This window comes from Diadema setosum, chromosome 16 (assembly GCF_964275005.1).
Source record: "Diadema setosum chromosome 16, eeDiaSeto1, whole genome shotgun sequence".
In the NCBI taxonomy this organism is placed as follows: Eukaryota; Metazoa; Echinodermata; class Echinoidea; order Diadematoida; family Diadematidae; genus Diadema; species Diadema setosum.
This window is the reverse complement of record NC_092700.1, coordinates 1,231,418-1,257,210: the sequence shown is the minus strand read 5'-3', so window position 1 is coordinate 1,257,210 and position 25,793 is coordinate 1,231,418. Positions and strand designations below refer to the sequence as shown.

At 40.4% G+C, this 25,793-nt stretch overlaps 1 protein-coding gene across 1 annotated transcript in view; it reads left to right on the top strand.

The window, feature by feature from the left end:
* LOC140240006 (DNA mismatch repair protein Msh6-like) overlaps nucleotides 1-25,793 on the top strand; it is a 67,969-nt gene that overhangs the window by 34,777 nt on the left and 7,399 nt on the right. The window contains exons 5-24 of the mRNA XM_072319816.1: nucleotides 1,679-1,791; nucleotides 2,285-2,485; nucleotides 3,396-3,484; nucleotides 4,821-4,908; nucleotides 9,531-9,590; nucleotides 11,482-11,556; nucleotides 12,972-13,107; nucleotides 13,978-14,043; nucleotides 14,404-14,555; nucleotides 15,138-15,209; nucleotides 16,513-16,786; nucleotides 18,340-18,409; nucleotides 19,343-19,472; nucleotides 20,318-20,490; nucleotides 21,425-21,523; nucleotides 22,191-22,271; nucleotides 23,037-23,132; nucleotides 24,013-24,103; nucleotides 24,709-24,864; nucleotides 25,302-25,534. Coding sequence (XP_072175917.1) covers nucleotides 1,679-1,791; nucleotides 2,285-2,485; nucleotides 3,396-3,484; nucleotides 4,821-4,908; nucleotides 9,531-9,590; nucleotides 11,482-11,556; nucleotides 12,972-13,107; nucleotides 13,978-14,043; nucleotides 14,404-14,555; nucleotides 15,138-15,209; nucleotides 16,513-16,786; nucleotides 18,340-18,409; nucleotides 19,343-19,472; nucleotides 20,318-20,490; nucleotides 21,425-21,523; nucleotides 22,191-22,271; nucleotides 23,037-23,132; nucleotides 24,013-24,103; nucleotides 24,709-24,864; nucleotides 25,302-25,534 — 2,455 coding nt within the window. The remainder of the gene's footprint in view (nucleotides 1-1,678; nucleotides 1,792-2,284; nucleotides 2,486-3,395; nucleotides 3,485-4,820; nucleotides 4,909-9,530; nucleotides 9,591-11,481; nucleotides 11,557-12,971; nucleotides 13,108-13,977; nucleotides 14,044-14,403; nucleotides 14,556-15,137; nucleotides 15,210-16,512; nucleotides 16,787-18,339; nucleotides 18,410-19,342; nucleotides 19,473-20,317; nucleotides 20,491-21,424; nucleotides 21,524-22,190; nucleotides 22,272-23,036; nucleotides 23,133-24,012; nucleotides 24,104-24,708; nucleotides 24,865-25,301; nucleotides 25,535-25,793) is intronic.

Genomic DNA, 25,793 nt, shown 5'->3' with positions numbered 1-25,793 from the left:
AAAATGAATTAAGATTAGTTCTCAATGACATTGGGTGATTTCAAGTTCGGTGCTAGTGCTAGTGCTAGCAGCCAAATAAGAGCGTTAAATCGATCTCCAACACCAACGGTCAGATTAACAAGGCGATACCGATCAAAATTATCGATCACCAACACTAGGTGTTGGAATCACAGCACCGCGAGCTCCGCGGGAATTGCGCGACGAAAAAAGTGATGGCGCGTGATTACAGTCAAATATTAAAAGATGTAGCCAAAACTGCTTAGTTTAAGACATATAGTAAGGAAGACGGATTAAAATGCCACAAATTTCATCCATTCTCCAAAATACAACTATCTTAATTTTGCTACCAGGCTCAGATTTATATAGCCATGTCTAGAGTGTTTGTGTACGTTACTTGGGCAACTACTGCATTAACATAGACTTTGCACGTATTAAAACGTGCATCTATTATGGAAGTGAATACGGGTCTCACACGGCAACGCTAACACCAGCACCAAACTTGAAATGAAGAAAATGATAATCCCTAGGGGCTAGTGTTAGTCAATGGGGAAAAAGCGTGTAAATCGCTAACACAAACGGCGGAGCTCGGTTCAGCAGACGACATTCAACACCGAGCCCAGCACCAACTACCAGAAATACGTCATAATTTTGAGGTCAACCCCCAACACCAACGTGATTTCAAGTTAGGTTTTATCGCTGGTGCTAGTGCTGAGATAGCACTAGCACTAGCACCGAACTTGAAATCACCCAATAATTAATCATTAACCTATTGGGGACGAGTCCTGAGTGTACTCGGGCAAGTATCTATGGGAAATACATGTTGTAGCAAAATCAGCCTGTCCTTGACGGGTTAATTCAAGTCAGTATGAAGCTTTTGTGTCATTATGTGATGACCAGTTGACCAGTTCAACATTAAAGTACCTTGTATGACTTCTGTTGAAAGCAAAACCTTTTCTTGAATGAAAATTTGCAGTGAATTGCAAAATGCTACGTGATATTATTCAGCAAGATGGTAGTTGTTTGTATGCAATACATATGTATTCAGATTTTCTTTTTCTTTTTTCAATTGCTGGCCTTGTTTTGAGCTACATGTAAAGGCTGACAATTTCAAAGAACAAGAAGTGTCAGTTTTGAGTTGAATTCAGTGTCCACAAAATGACGTTCCAGTTCTTAACTATTGGTAGAGCATTTGATATTTCATTTTGTCCCATTGTGTGTTTAAGTTGAAGTGTGGTGGGGGAAATCTGAATGTTTTCATTTTTTGCTCTAAATAAAAGCTTTTTTGACTCATCCTTTCTTCTTTCATGGTTGCAAAGAAGTAGAACTGATATTTAAGATGTGGATACTATTTTAAGAATAAAAAATGACAAGTAATACTGCATATGCCATATTTTATATATTTAGCAAGTCTGATATTTTTGTGAATCAGAACTTACCGACAATTTCATGTATGGTAAAATTTGTGATTGTTGTGTACAGTGATGAATGGAGAAGTGTACAATCTACGATGTATGTGTGCATGTCACATTTATAATGTGATCAGAGTTTATATTTTCCTGTGTTGTTAAATTCACAAATAGCAACCGACTTCTGAAATTCAGCAAAGTATAAACCCTTTGAAATATATGGCATATACAGTAAATGAATGTTTTTTTTTTTTTTTTTTCTATGTGTGCAGGTGATGAGTTCAAGCCAGGAAGTGAGGATGAGTCTGAGGAGGAGGCTAGCAGTGGAGTTGATGAGAATAACATCTCAGAAGACGAGACAGAATCAGACCCGGAGACACCCAAGGTGTGTGTGTGTGTGTGTTTTTTTTTTTTCCCTGCTGGATATCAATCCTTCAACATGTTTTGATTTCATCTTGAAACAAAACTAATATATACGAACAGTGCCCCTGAAAATACAAGTCCCATCGGTCTAAACGTGATCTGAATTTTAGTAATTAATTAATCTTTTTAGACTCACATCTGCATAATTCTGCCAACAATCATCCATTTCATACCAATCTAGCATTCATAAAACAGTACTTATTGCTGAACACTGACTAAGGCTAGGACTATGCAAAGCAATAAAACACTTAAATTTCTGTTCTTGCTACATTCATTTAATCATGCATCGACTTTCAGATAGTGTGGTGAGAATAGAAAGTAGGATAGAAAAACAAGAGCCGCCAGCTTCTTTGTTACCATACCACATCAAGAATAAATAAGAAAACTGTGCATGTACTGAAACCATAATGGAAGCTGAAGGTGTATCTGACTCCTTGTGCTTGTCTTTGTCACAGAAAGCAAGAAAAAGAAAGAGAAGTTCTGCAACTACGTCTACTCCAGCCAGCGCTAGGAATGGGAAGAGAGTTCGTAGCGTCCTCACTCCGTCCTCTCTTGACCGGTCCAGTGCTGCCACCCCACCCCCAAAGAGGACATTTGGCACTCCCTCAGTCGGTGCATCCACTAAAGCAAAGTTGTCTGCTTTCCAGTCTCCAGCTGTGAGTAAACTCTGTTCATGTCGAGTGAAACTACTGCCTTCATTGTGGGATTTCCTCTTCAAGGGAGGAGGGATAAACATGAATAGATTAATAGATAGATAGGCAGAAGAGATAGAGATAAATAGATAGAAAGGCAGAAGAGGTAGAGGTAAATAGATAGATAGGCAGAAGAGATAGAGATAGATAGATAGATAGGCAGAAGAGATAGAGATAGATAGATAGATAGGCAGAAGAGATAGAGATAGATAGATAGATAGGCAGAAGAGATAGAGATAAATAGATAGGCAGAAGAGATAGAGGTGAATAGATTGATACATTAACAGATAAAGCTATAAAATGAAGTGTCAGGAAGAGCAGGTTTTTAAAGTGTGGCGCTGGTACAGGGTGTTCCGGTTACAATGAACATGACTGAGAAAATTTTGTTAAAAGCAAAGTAGAATTGTCATTGAAGTTTATATTTCAAAATGGCCTGCAGTTATGAAAGAAAAAAATATGATATAACAAAAGAAACTGTTGGTTCTGAGGACTTTGTTGTGAAAGGAGTCACATGACTATTGTATAGGTAGAAACAGATGAGGTGCTTTGCCTGAGAGAAGAGAATTTCAGTGAAAGACTATAGGGTGAGTAGGAAGAGATAGATGGAACTTGAGTCAGGTCCGATGAAAGTCAAGTTTGGAAATATTTTAGGACAAGGACTTTATAAGGCTTATGAAAATCACATTGGTACAAATTGATTATAGAAGTCCAAGGACGAGGCAGAGAGAGAGAGAGAGAGAGAGAGAGCATAGAGAGAGAATGTTGCAGAAAAATCATTAGATGAAAGTAGTCAATACACAGGTAAAGCACACTGAAATGTCTTCAGTGTCATTCTTACTTGTGACCTCTGACCTCATCTTCCGCTCCCATTCAGCCATCATCATCAGCCAGTTCAGGACCTGAGGGCCGTGAGAATCAATTCCCACATCAGAGATTAGAATGGGTTAAAGAAGGAAACCGCAAGTAAGTCTTCGTGAATGAAATAACTATGGATCCGTTCTACCGTAGATATTGTGATACCAAATTATGAGCGCAATAAGATACATAGATTCAGAGATAGAATGTTACTGAAGTCTTATTTTTATAAAGTGATCAGATATTCCGTTTATACTGCAGCTGTTTTTGTTCATCAACTGCTTGTGTCCATTAACCCTATTCTAACTGGGGGGGTCAAATTGACCCCCCCCTCGACGTTTCGCGCCACGATTTCGCAGCGCGCAAAGATTTTGCTGCGTCGTTTCACGACTTTTTTCATTGAAGTCTCCCGCATATTTTGAGACCAAATTTGCGACGTCCGGGTACACCGTTTTGAAGTTACGTAATGTTTTGCATATGCATGTCAACCAAAAAACAGCTCAAATTCATGATATCGTGTGCAAATCCAATGCAAATTGTGTTTTTTGGTTAAATTGATATAAATTAGATTATTTCAACTTTTAACCTTTGAAATTAATCAATTCTAGTGTAGATAAGCCTGGAAAAGTGCCTGCAACAAATTTTGGCAAAAAAACAATAGAAAACAAAAGGTCGAAAAAACAATAAAATACATAAGAAATTAACAAAATAATACAAAACAAAAGAAATTGATTTTGATTCTGCTAATTTTTTACAAGAAAATTGTTTGATGTGTCTTGAGGAATTTTGACACAAAAATTTAGCAATCCTCCAGTCTTTTTAATGGAGTTATAGGTGAAAATATGATTTCATGCACAAATTTGCATAATTAATTTATTAAAAATAGAAAGGCAATATTTCTCTATTGTATGACCATGTTATCTTGTAGTTGACATCCAGCTCTATCTTCAGGCAAAATTTCGCGGCGATCGCACGATCGGCGGCCGAGATCTGAAGGGGGGGTCAAATTGACCCCCCCTCAGTAAAAACTTGGTCTCAATTAGCCCAGTTAGAATAGGGTTAAATGGTACTGCAGATGAAAGTTGATCACGACTTGTATGCACTATACCTTCACCTAAACAGTCTATTTCCGAAACTGCTTTATGTTTATGCTAAGCCCAAATTAGCTTGGAACTGCATCCGATATCACCTCCAGTAGAATGAAACATGTACAACTTGGATCATCTTTGTTGATAACAATCTCTTTATATGAAGCACATGACCGATTGGTCTACTTAATAAAGCATAACTGATTCAAATTTGCTTAAGATTCATGAGAAAACCTTCAGGAACCAGAAAATGATATATTTATTATTCTAGAGTAAACAGTGGGTGCAGTGAAGTGTTTATCTTATTGAGAAACTACAAAGTGAAAAAAAAAAACTACTGTTGATTTGTTTTCCAGGGACATTAAAGGAAGATCTGAGCGTGACCCGGACTACGACCCCAGTACAATCTTTGTACCGAAGAGCTTTCTTGACAAGTGTACCCCAGTGAGTATGGCTACCCTCCCATGTCTTCTGGGAAGGAGGGTGGTGATCAGTCTGGCTACCCTCCCATGTCTTCTGGGAAGGAGGGTGGTGATCAGTCTGGCTACTCTCCCATGTCTTCTGGGAAGGAGGGTGGTGATGAGACTGGTTACCCTCCCCTGTCTTCTGGGGAGGAGGGTGGTGATGAGTCTGGCTACCCTCCCGTGTCTTCTAGGGAGGAGGGTAGTGATGAGTCTGGCTACCCTCCCCTGTCTTCTGGGGAGGAGGGTGGTGATGAGTCTGGCTACCCTCCCCTGTCTTCTAGGGAGGAGGGTGGTGACGAGTCTGGCTACCCTCCCCTGTCTTCTAGGGAGGAGGGTGGTGATGAGACTAGCTACCATCCCCTGTCTTCTAGGGAGGAGGGTGATGATGAGTCTGGCTACCCTCCCCTGTCTTCTAGGGAGGAGGGTGGTGATGAGTCTGGCTACCCTCCCCTGTCTTCTGGGGAGGAGGGTATTGATGAGTCTGGCTACCCTCCCCTGTCTTCTAGGGAGGAGGGTGGTGATGAGACTAGCTACCCTCCCCTGTCTTCTAGGGAGGAGGGTGGTGATGAGTCTGGCTACCCTCACCTGTCCTCTAGGGAGGAGGGTAGTGATGAGTCTGGCTACCCTCCCCTGTCTTCTAGGGAGGAGGGTGGTGATGAGTCTGGCTACCCTCCCCTGTCTTCTAGGGTGGAGGGTGGTGATGAGTCTGGCTACCCTCCCCTGTCTTCTGGGGAGGAGGGTGGTGATGAGTCTGGCTACCCTCTCCTGTCTTCTAGGGAGGAGGGTGGTGATGAGACTGGCTACCCTCCCATGTCTTCTAGGAAGGAGGGTGGTGATCAGTCTGGCTATCTTCCACTGTCTTCTGGGGAGGAGGGTGGTGATGCGTCTAGCTACCCTCCCTTGTCTTCTAGGGAGGAGGGTGGTGATGAGTCTGGCTACCCTCCCATGTCTTCTGGGAAGGAGGGTGGTGATCAGTCTGGCTACCCTCCCTTGTCTTCTGGGGAGGAGGGTGGTGATGAGTCTGGCTACCCTCCCCTGTCTTCTGGGGAGGAGGGTGGTGATGCGTCTGGCTACCCTCCCCTGTCTACTAGGGAGGAGGGTGGTGATGAGTCTAGCTACCCTCCCCTGTCTTCTTGGGAGGAGGGTGGTGATCAGTCTGACTACCCTCCCCTGTCTTCTAGGGAGGAGGGTGGTGATGAGTCTGGCTACCCTCCCCTGTCTTCTGGGGAGGAGGGTGGTGATGAGTCTGGCTACCCTCCCCTGTCTTCTAGGGAGGAGGGTGGTGATGAGTCTGGCTACCCTCCCCTGTCTTCTGGGAAGGAGGGTGGTGATCAGTCTGGCTACTCTCCCATGTCTTCTGGGAAGGAGGGTGGTGATGAGACTGGTTACCCTCCCCTGTCTTCTGGGGAGGAGGGTGGTGATGAGTCTGGCTACCCTCCCGTGTCTTCTAGGGAGGAGGGTAGTGATGAGTCTGGCTACCCTCCCCTGTCTTCTGGGGAGGAGGGTGGTGATGAGTCTGGCTACCCTCCCCTGTCTTCTAGGGAGGAGGGTGGTGATGAGTCTGGCTACCCTCCCCTGTCTTCTAGGGAGGAGGGTGGTGATGAGACTAGCTACCATCCCCTGTCTTCTAGGGAGGAGGGTGATGATGAGTCTGGCTACCCTCCCCTGTCTTCTAGGGAGGAGGGTGGTGATGAGTCTGGCTACCCTCCCCTGTCTTCTGGGGAGGAGGGTATTGATGAGTCTGGCTACCCTCCCCTGTCTTCTAGGGAGGAGGGTGGTGATGAGACTAGCTACCCTCCCCTGTCTTCTAGGGAGGAGGGTGGTGATGAGTCTGGCTACCCTCACCTGTCCTCTAGGGAGGAGGGTAGTGATGAGTCTGGCTACCCTCCCCTGTCTTCTAGGGAGGAGGGTGGTGATGAGTCTGGCTACCCTCCCCTGTCTTCTAGGGTGGAGGGTGGTGATGAGTCTGGCTACCCTCCCCTGTCTTCTGGGGAGGAGGGTGGTGATGAGTCTGGCTACCCTCTCCTGTCTTCTAGGGAGGAGGGTGGTGATGAGACTGGCTCCCCTCCCATGTCTTCTAGGAAGGAGGGTGGTGATCAGTCTGGCTATCTTCCACTGTCTTCTGGGGAGGAGGGTGGTGATGAGTCTAGCTACCCTCCCTTGTCTTCTAGGGAGGAGGGTGGTGATGAGTCTGGCTACCCTCCCATGTCTTCTGGGAAGGAGGGTGGTGATCAGTCTGGCTACCCTCCCTTGTCTTCTGGGGAGGAGGGTGGTGATGAGTCTGGCTACCCTCCCCTGTCTTCTGGGGAGGAGGGTGGTGATGCGTCTGGCTACCCTCCCCTGTCTACTAGGGAGGAGGGTGGTGATGAGTCTAGCTACCCTCCCCTGTCTTCTTGGGAGGAGGGTGGTGATCAGTCTGACTACCCTCCCCTGTCTTCTAGGGAGGAGGGTGGTGATGAGTCTGGCTACCCTCCCCTGTCTTCTGGGAAGGAGGGTGGTGATGAGTCTGGCTACCCTCCCCTGTCTTCTAGGGAGGATGGTGGTGATGAGTCTAGCTACCCTCCCCTGTCTTCTTGGGAGGAGGGTGGTGATGAGTCTGACTACCCTCCCCTGTCTTCTGGGGAGGAGGGTGTTGATGAGTCTGGCTATCCTCCCCTGTCTTCTGGGGAGGAGGGTGGTGATGAGTCTGGCTACCCTCCCCTGTCTTCTAGGGAGGATGGTGGTGATGAGTCTAGCTACCCTCCCCTGTCTTCTTGGTAGGAGGGTGGTAATGAGTCTGACTACCCTCCCCTGTTTTCTAGGGAGGAGGGTGGTGATGAGTATGACTACCCTCCCCTGTCTTCTGGGGAGGAGGGTGTTGATGAGTCTGGCTACCCTCCCCTGTCTTCTGGGGAGGAGGGTGGTGATGAGTCTGGCTATCCTCCCCTGTCTTCTGGGGAGAAGGGTGGTGATGAGACTGGCTACCATCCCCTGTCTTCTGGGGAGGAGGGTGGTGATGAGTCTGGCTACCCTCCCCTGTCTTCTTGGTAGGAGGGTGGTGATGAGTCTGGCTACCCTCCCCTGTCTTGTAGGGAGGAGGGTGGTCATGAGTCCGGCTACCCTCCCCTGTCCTCTAGGGTGGAGGGTGGTCATGAGTCTGGCTACCCTTCCCTGTCTTCTAGGGAGGAGGGTGGTGATGAGTCTGGCTACCCTCCCCTGTCTTGTAGGGAGGAGGGTGGTCATGAGTCTGGCTACCCTCCCCTGTCCTCTAGGGTGCAGGGTGGTGATGCGTCTGGCTACCCTCCCCTGTCCTCTAGGGTGGAGGGTGGTGATGAGTCTGGCTACCCTCCCCTGTCTTCTGGGGAGGAGGGTAGTGATGAGTCTGGCTAATATGTGACCCGCTACAACAAAATGATCCTAAAGTCAGGTGAGGTCGATTATTTGAAAATTGCATGACACAATTCCCTAATCTTTCTGCTTTAAATTGATATATAACACGTCTTATAAAAATAATCGGCTGCGAAGATATCGATGTTTAAAAGAGAGCATGTCAAGACATCTGGGAAATCACTGTTTCGAGAAAAGCGCCCTAAATGTTCTCCTTGCGACGCAATCACAATCAAGAGACACGCAAGTCGGTATTCACCTCTGGACAATAGAAGTTAAGCCCTAGCAACCCCCGAAATGCTCATTCAAACGCAGCGTTGGCGGTCTCCTCACCGACCAATCAGTGACCAGGATGTCAGGAGAAGTGGCTAGGCATAGCGCCACCCGCCCGCACGCACCAGTCGACTGGGCAGTGTGCGAGCTTCACGCTTCGGTTAGCGGCAAGCAGCAAACTGACCAATGGGATCACTCTGGTCGTTAGGGGCGGAGCCTATGTGTGGCGCTCAATCCAAATGTTCGAACCAGTTTCTGCTTCGTTGAAACGCCAAAAAAACATGGCCTAGAAAAACATTATTTTTTGGTCTTTCCTTTCATCATTTTGCTTCAAAATTTCGACAGATGATAGAAGACATGTCAGACTCTAATAATATGTCAAATTCAGAAAATCGTAAGTTTTTACCAATTTTGATGCTCTAACTTCAAACTCGATTTTCACGGCTTCGACTGTGCGCGACTTTAGGACCATTTTGTTGTAGCGGGTCACATATAGTCTGGTTAATATGAAACTAAGCACAACCCTTATTGAAGGAACAGTTCAGTAAGTGTGAAACTAAGTGTAAAAATTTTTAAAAATAGGAAACTAAAATTAGGGAGACAATATGTGCATTTACAGGTTTGCTTGAAGATTGCTGGCTAAAAGAAGGTTTTTAGAAGTGCAAGAAGAAAAAAAACCACAACAACTTTGATTTAAAGCCAAAGATTCAGAACATTGTGTTTGAAGGTTTTTACATGAAATTTTTATCTGATGAAAAGTAATTCGCTACCAAACTTATCAGATAATATTTATAGATTGTATGAAATAAAATCACACAATGTAGACAATGTGACCATTTAGAATGTCAATGCCAGTATTACAGTCAGACTAGAAAAGAATACAAAAGATCGGAAATAACTCCGAATCGCATCACCATTATATATTCTGAATGCTAATGCCCTTGATGTGTTTTCTCTGTACAGGCCATGAGACAGTGGTGGGAGATGAAATCTAAATACTTCAACACAGTTCTCTTCTTCAAGGTACGAGCTGCTTTCTTGTCATACCTGTTGGATTTAATTCGAAAAAGTAGCTATTCTGAGCATTAAATCTAAACATTTTACTTGCCCGCAAGAAGATTTGAATAGCTGTCATGTACCTCGAGTCACCCTTATTATACCCCCGCCAAACGAAGTTTGAAGGGGGTATATAGGAATCAGCGGACGGGGCGGTCGGGCGGTCGGGCGGTCAGTCCGTTGCAAATCTTGCGTCGCGAACTACTTCCTCAGTTGTCAACCGATTCCCCTAAAACTTGGCACAGATGTGTGCCTTGGGTTGTAGGTGTGCAAGACATATTTTTTGACAGTACCCAAAAGTACATTGCCATGGTAACGGCATATTATGGGCAAAAATGGGTACATATCTTGCGTCGCGAACTACTTCTTCAGTTTTCAACCGATTCCCATAAAACTTGGCACAGATGTGTGCCTTGGGTTGTAGATGTGCAAGACATATTTTTTTGACAGTACCCAAAAGTACGTTGCCATGGTAACGGCATATTATGGGCAAAAATGGGTACAAATCTTGCGTTGTGAACTACTTCCTCAGTTTTCAACCGATTCCCATAAAACTTGGCACAGATGTGTGCCTTGGGTTGTAGATGTGCAAGACGTATTTTTTGACAGTACCCAAAAGTACGTTGCCATGGTAACGGCATATTATGGGCAAAAATGGGTACAAATCTTGCGTCGCGAACTCCTCCCACAGTTTTTGATCAATTTTTATGAAATTAGGTACAGATGTTCATCTGAATATGTTAATGTGCAAGACACATATTTCCGCAGTGGCAAAAAGTGCGTTGCCATGGTAACGGCATGTTATTTGTAAAATATAGAGCAAAATGCTTCATGGCAAAACTGCTTCATCAGTGTTCTTCCAATTCTCATGGAATTCATATTGAATGTTTGTCTTAGGATATAGGTCATTTCTTGACAGTGACAAAAAGTATGTTGCCATGGTAACAGCTCACATATTATGAGCCAAAATGATGGAAAATTTTGTGTTGCAAACTACACTATTGTACTTCCTCAGTTTTTGCCCAATTTCCATGAAACTTGGTACAGATGTGTGCCTTTGGTTTTAGATGTGCAAGACGCATTTTTCGACAGTACCCGAAAGTACGTTGCCATGGTAACGGCATATTAATGGCAGAAGATCAAGGAAAGATCTTGCGGATTTAACTACTTCCTCAGTGTTTTGACCAAAGCTTATCAAATGTTGTTTTGACCAAAGCTTATGAAATGTTGTTTGGCGGGGGTATAACCAGTCGCTGTAGCGACATTTCTAGTATTTGTATTGCTGTTTTGTTGTACATTTATTATTTCTTGTTTCATGCTGCTTTGATTGTTTCTCATAAAAAAAACCTTGTCTGTATTGAAATGTAAAAAATTAATATCCACATTTAGAAATTGTGCAGAATATATTTTCATAATACTGTAAAAGAAGATATTTTTGTGCGATTAATCTTTTTGCGCTCTGCTAGGTAAGAAGAGTTTTGCATGGTTTTAATTTTGAGGAATCAAGACATCAACTACTGGTACATATCGTGCTAGTTTCTGGTTGCACAAAATTTGTGCGAATTTCAACACCACAAAAATGATCACTTTTTCAGTATCTGTAGGAGAGTTGATGTCGCAGTGTTACCATAGAGATAGAGAAAAATAGACAGAAAAAAGAACTGTAGGAGTATTCAAAATGACTAGTTGAATACAAGTCAGATTACATTCTTTTCTGTTCTTTGACAAAGAAGATATGTATTTTCTTTTTAACAACTTTTTTTTTTTCTATTTGTATGATCAGGTAGAAAGCAACATGGCACAAAAACAAATGACTGATGATTGCTCTGATTCCATTTGTAATTGATGTAAATTACAGATGGGGAAGTTTTATGAGCTGTATCACATGGATGCAGAAATAGGAGTGAAGGAACTTGGTCTCATCTTCATGAAGGTAAATGAAGGAAAAACTAAATTTCCAGTGCAAAGTAAGTGTCATTCATATTAATGAATATTCATGTTATTATACATTCACTGATATGCAAAGTATCCAAATGAAGATTAGCCAGTATTCTTGAAATTATTTAAGATAATGTTGATGTTACAGCACCTGTTAAGTTATTAATCAAGTTGATTTTAAACTTTTATGCAAGTACCTTTTTTATGTTTTCTCTACATTTCCGTCATGTTGTGAAACCAATGCATGACAAGAGTGGTTATTCACATTCTTAATTTCCTTTCTGCTCTGAGATTTTTTTTTTTTTTTTTTTTTTTTGTATTTGAAGGCAGCAACTGATGCTTGAATGCCATAACTTTTAAATAATCATTCCCAAATGTGTTCATTTCATAGAATACGGTGCTTGCTCACAATATGCACGAAATCAAATATAAATGTAAAATGCTAAAGTAATGAAAATGATTCATGATTTTTTTTTTTAAAGCAAAAGTACAGCTTCATAAAATGTGAGTTTAGTTTGTTGAAGCATTATTTTATCTGAAATGGTCTTGAGGTATGGCTCTGCACACCTGATAGCTTCCTTCTAATATCCTCCCTGTATAACTGTAGAAGTTACAACCTGTTACTGTTATATGGATTCTGGATTATTCCACTTTCATTGGTATATGTGACCTTGCATCACAAAACCAACAAAAAGTCACCAGATATGGACTTTTACTTAAGGGCAGATTCTAAAAGAGCAGACTCTAAGCTTTAAAATGATGTATAACCCGTTTCAAATGGACTACCCTAACCTACCTAAATACTGGAAAAAAAACACACTTTGGAAAAGTGTGAACTGAGAAAAGAGGCTCTGAAGTACAGGGTCTATTCAAGTGCTTAATCTTTCACCAAGCTGCGCTAGCTGTGCGATGAAAGGGACAAAACACGGGATGTAAACCACCAGATCAACAACAATAAAGGTATTATCAGCTTAAGCTGAAATTGAGCATGTTCTATTAACACATTCTGTCCATGATTAATGCCAACTTTCAAAGCAGTAGGTTTATCCTTTCAAAAGTTATTAGAGTTGAAAGTGGAGAGTGTACAAAGGATTTCAATAAATGAAAAGGGGCCTCTAAGACATACCTGATCATTTTACTCTCCCCCCAAAAAAGGTTGTAGAAAAACTGCTGAAAACACACTATCCCATTCGTGTTATGATCCCAAACTAAAGAATATTGTAAGAGAAAGATAGCTCTTGAAGAAAATATGAAAAACTCAAGATTGACTTAGTCCACCCATTTCACCTGTTTTGAGTCTTCACGCAAAATCAAGGGGTGCGACTTTTTGTTCGTTTTGTGATGCATGGTCACATATATATCTGTAGCACTGTTTTACCGTGTCCGTATTCTCTTTTCTCTCCATGGCAGGGTGAGAATGCTCACTCTGGTTTTCCAGAGATTGCTTTTGGTCGCTATAGCGACACCCTCATCCAGAAAGGTTACCGTGTGGCCAGGGTGGAGCAGACTGAGACACCAGACATGATGCAGGAAAGAGTCAGACACTGTAAGTTCTCTGCCATTTACTTAACAAGTCCAGGGATACTTTACAGCAGATATCATTAATTCATCCTTAAATTGGCAACCCTGAACTTCACTGTAGCATCTATATTTGAAAAAAAGATTAAATGGAGCTGGTTGAATTCATTACATCTGCACAAATAAAAAAGAACAGTCAACTTGAGACAGAAACATTTCCTCTAAACTTTGACGGAAGTAATATGTTGCCAATTTTATGGTGATGTATAACATGACTTTCAGAGGTTTTTTTGTAATTAAGCTACTGAAATAACAACAGAATAGTACCACGATAGGGTAAAATCTTTTTTATCCTTTATTTTTTACTCGCAATGAATGATTCAAATTACAGTAAAAACAAGCAAAGGTTGAGGAACATGACTGGCTGAATACTGAGTTTAGCTTTAATCTTCAGGGGAACCGTTCATGATGATGCTGTGTGCAATGCTCTCTGAGAGTTATTGCTGCAAGGGAAAATGGTTTGTTTGATTCATAGATTGTTTGTTTTCGAATCTGAATTATACCAGTGCAGTTTGGTATTGCTAGGTATGCTGTTGATTATGTCTGGATCACAGACATAGCAGTGTTGATGTTATGGTTAAATTGTTGTGCAGCGAGAATCTTTTTGTCTGAATCCAATTTAGATGAACTTTGAGAATTGATTATACGTACAATATGTACATCAGTAGTGCTTTCTTAGCTGAAAAGGACATTGCTCTGTTTTTCAGAAGACAAGACAATACTGCTGGTTAACCCATATTCAGCTGTACTTTAAGAGCTAAGCTGGTCTTCCGTGGGGACAAGTTGTATGAATTTTGTCGCTCCCTTTGTCCCATCTCATTTCTCATCCTGATATTAGTGAGCAGAGCTCCAACCAAGTTTGACAAGGTGGTGAAGAGAGAAGTCTGCCGTATATCAACGAAAGGTGAGATATGATCTCGTATTCATTGAGAAATCTCTAGGTATTCTCCATCAGAAACACAAGGCTGAGAGCTAAACAGGAAAGGCAGAGTTCTTGTGAAGTCATGATTATAAATGCATAATGCCAGTTTATTTCAATTTCTCATATGTCTACATGTCTGATATTTACATCAATGTGTAATGTACATTGTTGTAATCTTATTTTTTAGACCAATGGAAATTTTATAAATCATTGAGCTTCCACCAAAATCTCCCTTTATAGTTTAACAAGTTAAGATGGATGTGTATAAGAATGAGTCTTTATTTGATATATATTTTCTGTGTCTTTGTCTGATTGTGTTAACATCATATCTGGTTCCCATAGCAACCAGAACATTTAGCTTCATAGATGGAGAGAGTCATGAGGCACAGAGCAGCTATCTTCTGGCTGTGACTGAAAGGCCTTGTGAAGAGAGCACTGGTGGGGAGAGTGTCTACGGTGTCTGCTTTGTGGAGACATCCATCGGCAAATTCCATGTGAGTAGGGCTGGGAACTCTTCACTCTATCACACTGTGTCCACACTTTTACACAACAAAGTGGTTCAAACAATGTTAAGGTACAAAGTTAAATCAATTCATCTGGACCTACTGTTTTTAATTCAGAGAACGGTTTCACTTTCGATCCTGGACGCTTCATCAGCTCATCTGGTTTGATGACGGGAAGGTGTCGTTGCTGATAAAGTGACCAGGATCGGATGTGAAACCGTTCTCGAAAGTTAAACAGTAAGTCCAGATGAATTGATTTAATTTTGTAATTTAATTGAACATTACTTAGATGAATCAGAACTTACACCAATTCAAACAATTTTGGCAAAACGCTGACAGAAAAAATTGTGTAGAGCATGCTTTTGTTGTAAGTGGCAAACACAAATGTATGAGTCATGAATGGATTTGAATGTAACATGAGTCACTTTTCCCTCAGTTATGTGGAGTCATACGATACATATAACATTTTATGCTTCTTTTACTAGTGTGAGAGTTATTGTCTTGAAATGTACATTTAATTGATAGGAAAATAGTTTAATGTCATATTTTTTCTGTTTTGTCTGTCTGCTTTAGATTGGTCAGTTCCAGGATGACCGCCACAGCTCTCGTTTCAGGACATTGATTGCCCACTTCCCTCCAGCACAGGTCAGTTCTATTCCACAGGCTTTGACCCTTTCTGAAACCAAGGTCAAGAAAGCCTGTTAATATTACCATTTTTAGCCTTGGTATCATCATCTCAACAGTGCTGGGCACATAGCAAACTTTATGGCAACAAGATAACAAGGTGTAGCACAAATTGATATAATCAAACTTTTGAATAGATATAACTGGAAATGTATTATTTTGTTTTTTATTTGCTTTAAAAAAAATGATAGAAATCTGTACTTTAATATAATTGTTACATCCACACTCTTTACCTGTGCATAAACAGTTTCAGAGGCTTGAAACCTTAATGTACCCAAGCACATACACTGTAGCTTAACTTGCCTAGCTTCTTCATCAACATACAGTAATCCATCTTAACTTGACCTAGTTGTAAAGTTAGTAAGCTGACTCAGGTGTAGCAATGTGTCTTACAGGAAGGCCTTGATGACACAATTGGGGTTGGGGGATTAGTTAATCTCTATTCATGGAGATGATTAGTTAATCTCTGTTTATGGAGATGATTAGTTAATCTCTATTCATGGAGGTGATTAGTTAATCTCTATTCATGGAGGTGATTAGTTAATCTCTATTCATGGAGGTGATTAGTTAATCTCTATTCATGGAGATGATTAGTTAATCTCTATTCATGGAGATGATTAGTTAATCTCTATTCATGGAGATGATTAGTTAATCTCTGTTTATGGAGATGATTAGTTAATCTCTATTCATGGAGGTGATTAGTTAATCTCTATTCATGGAGGTGATTAGTTAATCTCTATTCATGGAGGTGATTAGTTAATCTCTATTCATGGAGATGATTAGTTAATCTCTATTCATGGAGATGATTAGTTAATCTCTATTCATGGAGATGATTAGTTAATCTCTATTCATGGAGATGATTAGTTAATCTCTCTTCATGGAGGTGATTAGTTAATCTCTATTCATGGAGATGATTAGTTAATCTCTATTCATGGAGATGATTAGTTAATCTCTATTCATGAAGATGATTAGTTAATCTCTATTCATGGAGATGATTAGTTAATCTCTATTCATAGAGATGATTAGTTAATCTCTATTCATAGAGATGATTAGTTTCCAGACATCTATGCCAAACAGCAATGAAAACACTTTATTGTTTGCAAATCTTTCTCCCTCAGCACAGTGAGAGTTCAGGTTCTTCTTCAGCACAGCAAGCTTGTATGTTAGTCTGTTGCACAGCACATGCCTTTTATGTTTTGAAGGGTGAATGTTTGTAGTGTTGATTAATAATTGCAATCCCATGATGCTTCATTACTTCCTGTAGGTTCTCTTCGAGCGAGGCAAACTTCTCCCCAAGACTCGGCAGCTTCTCTCCACCAACCTCATCTCCAGTCTCAAGGACTCCCTCCTTCCTAACTCAGAATTCTGGGATGGTCAGAAGACCCTCAAGGTGCTGGCTGAGAAGGGCTACTTTGAGGATGATGAGGTAGGAAAGAAGAGCAAAGTGAAGAATGAGGATGAGATGGAGAGGAAGGATGGACAGAAGGAAGGAGGTCTGTCTTCTTGGCCTGAGGAGCTGAGAGGGATGTTGTCAGAAGGTGAGGGATCTACATGTATAAACAGTGGTGGGATTTACTGCATACAGCATACATTTAGATTTAGATAGACTAATTTTTGGATTCAAAGTGGGCCTGAGCTTTTGATCCTAGCAGAATCTTTGTCAGAGGCAGAATGACATACATGAAGGGAAAGCCATCACATAATGGACTACACACAAGCACAGGTTGGGGAGGGCTAGGGACACAGAACAAAGAACAAAAGGGATGGGTTGGAAGTCAAAGGCAGGGAGCCAAATAGATATAAAGGAAGGGGGATTTTAAGACAGACAAAAGGCAGAGGTGAGCCAGTGATGATCCCAAGGATCAAAGGGGGCAACCTGTGATGGATTAGGATGAATAGGGAGGCAACATCAAACAAGATGAGGAACAACAGAAGGATAAAGAGTTGGAAAAGAGTGAAATGGCAACAGCATGAGTGAAGGGAGCTGAGCAAGCAGCGAGCCCTTACCTGGTGTACAAAGATGTGGCAACATATGAAAGTGAGCGCCAACCAACAAATGCAAAGTACAAAACGTATCAATGTATACAACAACAAAAAAAGCAACATGTACTTTATAGGGGTTGATGGAAATACACGCAAAAATCCATAAGGGAGAGATACAGCATATATATGTATGTGCATTAAAGTATATATATATATATATATATATATATATATATATATATATATATATATATACATAAACACAAAGACCTTTTTGTGTGTGTATGTGGAAAAGGGCTATAGAAGTGATTCTTTGACAAGAGGAAGGAACAAATCAGGAATGATATATGTACATTAGGAAAATGTGTACCTTAGTATTACAGGAATGAGAGAAATTCTGTTTGTCATTTCCCTCCTGGATATTGAGGCCATGGGGTTGGATTGTGTGAAGTCATTTCAGCCAGAGCTTCTCTCTGCTGGTTTGGACTGTGTCTGGACAAGTGCCCAGAGATTTGATGCCCTGTAGAATCATGTCAGTAATAGAGTAATAAGGGAGATTAAAATGGCCAGCTGGAGTGTTAAGCTTGGCTTTGTTGACAGTTGATCTGTGCCCATTGTGTGATCTTGGTTTCCCCGTACTATACTGGAACCGGCATACTCTGCAAGTGAAGAAAAACACAACATTGGTGCTCAAATCTAGCAATATCATTCCTACAAGGTTCAGAAATGTTATATTGCCTTCAAATTTGATTCTTTAATTCTCTCATTTTCAAGGGTTAACTGATTTGCTTTCAGACATTCATGCATCAACAAGCCTCCAATGGGGTGAATTTTTTGTATTCAGACTTCCTGTATAAAGAGAAGAATAACTGCAAATCCAGAAAATGATCTTGAGCAATTTGAAAATTTGCTATGTATCACATGCGTGTAAGATATTGAATATCACCAAACAAATATCAACTGTTGGCATCATAAAGTATTTCATAGTTCCATGGCATTTCTGTCAGATATACTCTAATCTCATTGACTGAGTGAATGGAGAAGGCAAAGCTACATGGTCTGGATGTCTCACCCTTTTTTTTTTTTGACTGACCTTCTTTCTCGACAGCTGATTCTTTGGGTCTTACTCCCAAGGAAGGATGTGAGTTGGCTATCAGTGCTCTGGGAGCGTGTACTTGGTAAGAATTCTTTCTCCAGAGCCTTTAACCAGGGTCCCGTGTCATAAAACTTGTTATCAGTGACAACTGCCACATTTCTGTGACAAATTTGCTCAGCCAATCAGATGCAAGGATTTTTGTAGCTTGTAACAACTATCACAACTTCTCACTGATAACAAGTTTTATGAAACGGGGCCCAAGGCTGAACATTGGCAGTGGCCTGGTGGCCTGGGGCCACTGAGAATTGATGTTGGTCACCTAATTTCCAAAATGGTTATCTTCTGGTGACCAGGGGTCTGTTTCACGAAGTCATCACATAAAAGTCTTTACATAAATCTCAGAATGGCCAAAGTCGCACATAATGTAGCTATGAGAGACTTTCAAAGAGAAGTAAAATCCATTTCATGTACTCTCTGAGAAGTGTGTCTTATGAGTGAAAAGTCTCTCATAAGACATTCATGAAATTGACCCCTGATCTGACATCTAAGATTCAAAATGAGCAATTATGTTTACTTTCGTTTTGGGCTATTTCTTTTTTGGCCCGCCAAAATTTTAGAATTAAAGATTTTAGTTGCTTGGAAGGGCCACAAGAGATAAAGTGAGTGTTGAGTCCTACAAACTTTATTTATTTATAGACATTAAGGAAGTCATTGTAATTCACACACACACACACAAAAACACACACACACACACACACGCACACACACACACACACACACACACACACACACACACACAGCACAATACAACAAGAAGAATTTCAAAAGAGGCTTCAAGGAAATAAAAATGAATGGAAAAATGTACATGAGTGCAGTTTTTGTCATTAAACAGAGGGTATGTAGCTATGTGGTTTAATCACTGTATGCTAGTCATTATGTTTGCACATCCTTTATTTTTATTTTGTATTTATTTATTTATCTATTTTATTATTATTATTTCATTTTTTTTTGGCAGGTACTTGAAAAAGTGTTGCTTGGAAGAGGAATTGCTGTCCATGAAAAATTTTGAAGTCTACAAACCGCTGGATGATGAGACTAGCCAGTCTGTAATGCCACAGTCAGTCCTTGCCACCAAACAGCGTATGGTATGTCTGTGACTCTCTCTGTCATTAAAATCATTTACACACTGGAGTCACTGGTTTTTGCATTGCGTTTTGCCTTTTATTATTACCTCTTTGTTTTTAGATATCTCAGCTATTTCAAAAGCTATTTTCATCAAATAAACTTCGAATTCCTCCCGGAATTGTATGCTCTTTCATATTTCTTGGTGATTTGTATATAATTATCTTAAAAAAGGTTGGAAACCTGAAGCCCTATTTCAACCGAAACTATACCATCCCTTTAACAAAATGGTTGCATGTATATTCATCCGTTGTATGGCAGAGTGAGATAATTGAAAAGTGTTCCTCAAACAGCAGAAAAAAAAAAACTAATTTGGGCTTTTAGTATGAGGGTTTCGTTGAAAGAGAACAAGCATATGCTTGTGCAACTCCCAAACTTGAATAAACTATCATTAGAAATCAGGAAATCCTCATCTGTAGTATTATTTACATCAAGACTTAAAACATGTCTTTTCATTAGGGTGTTCACTATTGTTTAAGCTTATCAGGAACTCTTGCAGCACAAAAGAATATACGAACATAGATTCTGTGCTTTATAGATTGATATACATCGTGTACATGTATTGCAGTATTCTTTGTATGGACACTGTAATTCAGAAGTGAACACTATATTGAGAATGGGAAAATTTGCTTTTTGTCCCGATGACAACGGACTGATTTTGCTACAACACGCATTTCCCATAGACACCTGCCCGAGTATACTCAGGACTGGTCCTCAACGGGTTAAAGATATTTAGTACGTCAGGTCAAAAATCATACATAAACCGATTAATTCATCATTCTTTGGCAAATTTTTTTAATACATGCAGGTCCTGGACAGCATCACCTTGAGTAACCTGGACATTCTAGAGAATAGCAGCACAGGAACAAAAGAGGGCACTCTTCTAGAGACACTGGATCGTTGCCGCACTCCATTTGGCAAGAGGCTCTTCAAACAGTGGCTCTGCACCCCTCTGTGCAATCCAAAATCTATCAACGACAGGTACAATTCTCCTGCTATAAGTGACATTGTGAAGTCCAAATAGACATAGACATAAAGTGTAATTTTCATGACTATTGAGAGGAAACTTTCCTGTTATTTGTTAAAAAGAGAATGTGTCTTCTGCACTATATACACCATGTAAGATATTTTTTAGCCTATTTCATAATGTCATCTGATGGATTTTTTTGTGTGTGACTTCATTGGTCTTCATCTGATCAAGTCCTCTAGACTTGATGTCATCTAATGGAATTCTTTTGACTTTATGCTGTCTGATCAAATCCTTTAGATTTGATGTCATCTGATTAAATCCTTAACCCGTTGAGGACAGTTTGATTTTGCTACAACACGCATTTCCCATAGACACCTGCCCGAGTATACTCGAGACTCGTCCTCAACGGGTTAAGTATTGATGTCATCTGATTAAATCCTCAAGTATTGATGTCGTCTGATTGAATCTTCTCATGCTTGATGTCATATTCTAAATCCCTTCTAACTTCATGTCATCTCCTTAAATTCCTGTAGGCTTGATTTCATCTTATTGAATCCCTTAAGGTTTGCTGTTGTATAAAAAGATTCCTTTAAAGTTGAATTAATCTGGTTGAATTCCTTTGAAAGTGGTGTTATATGATTGAATCCCCTTAAACTTGATGCCATACTAGTATTCTGAATCCCTTTAAACCTGATGGCATCTCCTTGAATTCCTGTAAACTTGATGTCATCTGATTAAATCCCTGTAGACTTAATGCCATACTAGTATTCTGAATCCCTTTTAATAAACTCGATGCCAGCTCCATGAATTCATCTAAACTTGATGTCATCTGATTGAATCTCTTCAGACTTGATGTCATACTAGTATTCTGAATCCCTTTAAACCTGATGCCATCTCCTTAATGAATTCATCTAAACTTGATGTTATCTGATCGAATCCCTTCAGACTTGATGCCATTGCTGATCTCCACTCTCATCCAGACATCGTGTCAGAGGTCGCTGAGATCACCAAGAAACTTCCAGACCTTGAGAGACTACTCAGCAAGTAAGAAACTGTTCCCAGCTATCCCCCATTATCCTTCACTATTCCATCTCGAGTTCATTATTAGCAGGTAGCATGTTCCAGCACATAAGTCTCAAAGAAGTTGTCTAGATTTTCATGAGTTAGCCAAACAAGCTATACTTTAATGCTACACGTCAATTAGAATGTATTAGCAACATCTATCAGATGTATGTCAATTCAAGGTGATTGAATTTTATCTACTCATAAGGCAATCTACTCCTTTTTATAGAAGACTTACATATGTTGCACTTTTGTTTAATACACAGGGCACTCCCCAGAGTCTTAGTTGTTTTGTTTTGTTTCATTTCATTTGTCAGGCTTGGAAGACAGACATTGAAAGTTTCTTGCATAAACATTCTTCACATAAACAGAGGCACAGTGTTGTGCTACCCAAATAAAGTACTTTAACTAGGATTTGTACTTTTGATATCTGGAAATTGAGCAGCATCAAGACAGACACAAACACAATGTTTTTTTTTTTTTTTTTTCTTTTTTTGGTAGAGATCATACATGTGTTTTAATGAAAGGATGAAAGTGTAACATGGATTGGAGACAAAAATGCTTACTCTATCACATTTGACGAGTACTGGGTTATTGATCAATTGATTTTGCTGTAATCCTCATTTAATTTTGTACTTTACATTCACAGAATCCACACCCTAGGGTCATCCAAGAGAAGCGCTGACCATCCAGACAGTCGGGCCATTTTCTTTGAAGATGCCGTCTACAGGTCAGTAGCATGACAGATTTTTACAAGATATTACCAGTGCTTGTAACACATGTAATACCTGTGTCCAGCCCATTGACTGGATTGGCAGAGAGGTATAATTTTAACATTCTAGACATCAGCAGTACAGGAAGCATGTATTTTTCTATGTGATAGCACTTAGGATTAAAAAAAAAGAAAAGAAAAAAAGATGGAGGATAGTCTCATGTAACACAGGTACCACCATTAATATTTGTATATCTGATATCTATTGATTCCTGTCTTCCATCAAATTATGATACATTAGTACAAATTACTTTACAGTGAAATCATAATATAGGCAGAGAGAAGAGATGTGTTAAAGAGAATCTACAACTGAAGCTATTAGATTGGTTTGCTTGCTGTAGCCTGTAAGTAATGACTGTGAAGCGATAACTGTATATCCCTAACCTTGCTACATATGAAGAGTTTGTTCGCAAAAACCGATAAGTCCATATTTGCAAAATGGAGATATTTGCGATTAAAGGTCAAGAAAAATAAAGAGAATAATAAGAAAATTCTTACTTCTTTTGACCATAACTTCAAAAATCTACCTTTATATGTAGTGACCAATATATCATTTAAAAGGTATCATTTTGTACTTTATGACAGAGACCGTACTTCCAAATCTTCAAAAATGGACTTATTGGTTTTTGCGAACAAACTCTTCATATGTAGCATGTGAGTAGTTTGTTTTATCTTGTGTGATTGATTGTATCATTAGATTCATGTTCAATTATATTCTTCCAGTAAACGCAAGATAGCTGACTTTCTGACAGCTTTGGAAGGCTTTGAGAAAGGACTGTCAGTCATCAAGCTCTTCAAGAAAAGTACTTCTGATATCAAGTGAGTCGTCTATCATTCCTCTCATAATGCTGAGGACATGCTAAGTAGCGATGCTTCTTTTGACCTGATGTGTATCCTTAATGGTGATGAGCAGCTTGATATCAATACTAGATGTTTACAACCATAGAGTTCCATGTGTAGAACTAATTTTTTACACCATTTTGTTTTTGGAATACCTTGTACTATAGTATTAGACTTTGATAAACAGACAATCAGCGTTGTTACTGGTATTAAGTTTTGTGTGTCTTTTGTGTGTTTTATGATCTTCCAGCTTATATACATGTCGATGATCATCCCCATCACTTCAGTGTGGTGATATGAAGTCAAAGTTTGCCATGATTAGAAACAGACAAACAAACAAACAGAGGAGCTGTCCTTAAAAATGAATGTTAATATGTTCGACATCAAACATGCAATTGTGATATATAAGTTCTACAACATAACTACTGTAAAACCAGAAATGGTTGCATGCATTTTAATTTTGCAAATTTCGCGAGAGCCAAGTTTCATGAAATTAAAATGCATACGAAAGTTCTTATTTACCCTATTATGCATGGAATCCCAGTGGCAGTTCGTGAAAATGTCTTGCTGTACAGCATGCTGTGGGAAAAATGGATTTGTAATGCATTAGACTACTGTTGTATCGAAGTTCTCGGGACTGGCAGTTTTCTTTCATTACATCAAAATGTTGTTATATCAGAACAAATAAACAATAAAAATACAAAGAGTGGATAACGTTGCGGCCTGAATTTTTACTTTGTTGTAACCAGAATTCTGTTATAATCATGTTCGTTTTAGCGGGAGTGCACTGTATTTTGATAATGTCTTGATACTGGACACTCTTGATTGAATGGTAAATTTCCTTGTCTGTGTAACACAGATCAGCACTCCTCAAGAAATCCATCAGTCATCCATCGGCCACTGAGGGTGGGATGTACCCAGACTACAGGGAGACGTTGCAGTTCTTTGAGGTTTGTGTAGAACGTCCACTCCTCCTACACTGTAGCTCTGTAGCTAGTAGCTTGCTCTGATGTTGTGATCAGAGAATGTGCCTTCTGTTCTTCTTCTTGAGATTCTTACTTTCCAAGGGGGCTGGCCTGACTCAGATACAGTATGTTCTGTCATTCCTGTAATGAATTGTACACAGCTTTATCACTGATTTCTGTCTCTGTACACACTCAGCCAAAGAATTTTGACTGGAGTCAAATGTTACCGATGCACATATACCACATATACCACATATACCACATATACCACATATACCCTGACAGGCAGTTCTATTCTAGTAGGACTGCGGGAGTGAAGGTTTTTTTATTGTACTCTGGTGGGCAGCAAATGAAGATCAATTAAGTCTGATGAACCTTCTCTTCCCATGCTACTACGCCTTTAATATTACTGTACATGGCTTCTTAAACATTTTATGTGGCTCAAATGACAAAAAAACAAAATATACCAAGATGTGAGAATCATACTGATACAAATGATATCCACATGAAACTCCCCCTCACAAATAATGACCATACCCACCCCCACTCTCAAATGATGACCACTCCCATTCTCCACTGTTTTTCCTCAGCACGCCTTTGACCAGAAGAAGGCACGAGAGAGCGGCTCCATCGTTCCCTCCAAGGGGGTCATCCCAGACTACGACCGAGCCATCTCGGACATGTCTTCCTGCAAGGAACAGCTCCAGGAGTACCTTGAGAAACAGAAGAAGCGGCTTGGATGTAGGGTAAGCCGTGTTACCTTAAGCCACAGGGCCAGCTTGATGGGAACACTTTCATCTCCTTGTCTGTTTAAGTTTGTTTTTTTGTTTGTTTTTGTGATGATGGTGTGTGTGGGGGGGGGGGGGGGTGAGATGGGGAGTATAATTTCAAGTAAATCCATTTGACTGATATGTGTTAGCGATGCTATTTATAGTAATGCTTAATGATCAGCACATCCACATATGTCCTTCCTTTATGGGTTGTCGAAGGTGCTTCTGATCATCAATAAAGCTCTATAATAGCTTTTAATTTTTATTAAGCCAGCATTTATGTAAGACTTGAATCAGACCACTGGGAGGGATTAATGTATTTATTGCAAAATATCTTTGCCAAGAGCTGTTTTCGGTGAAAGCCAGTAGTGAGTAGTCCTTAAAATCAATAAACGTAAACTTTTCCTTGACAGAACATCGTCTTCTGGGGCTCAGCCAAGAACCGTTATCAGATGGAGATTCCAGAAAGCGCCCTCTCTAGGCACACTCCAGAGGAGTACGAACTCCAGTCCTCCAAGAAAGGCTTCAAGCGATACTGGACACCCACCATCCAGAAGCTCCTGAGTGATTTGATTAATGCAGAGGAGAGAAGAGACAGCGCCCTCAAGGATTCCATGAGGAGAGTCTTCCACAAATTTGACGAGCAGTAAGTCTTTTGTTTCCTCGAATGCAATATATGCCAGTAGACCTCTAAGTATTTTCTGTGTTCGATAAGAGGCACGTCACACATACAAACAAGAATCTGAGTATTTTCTATTTTAGTTGTCATTTCCTCAACAGATGAAAAAGATTCCGATGCAGATGCTGCTCATGTTCACAAGGTTCATAACTTGTATCTTACTTATCTTCCATGCGTCATTGTGAGTAATTGTGATCTAGTGTATTACAAGAACTGATCAGTATGT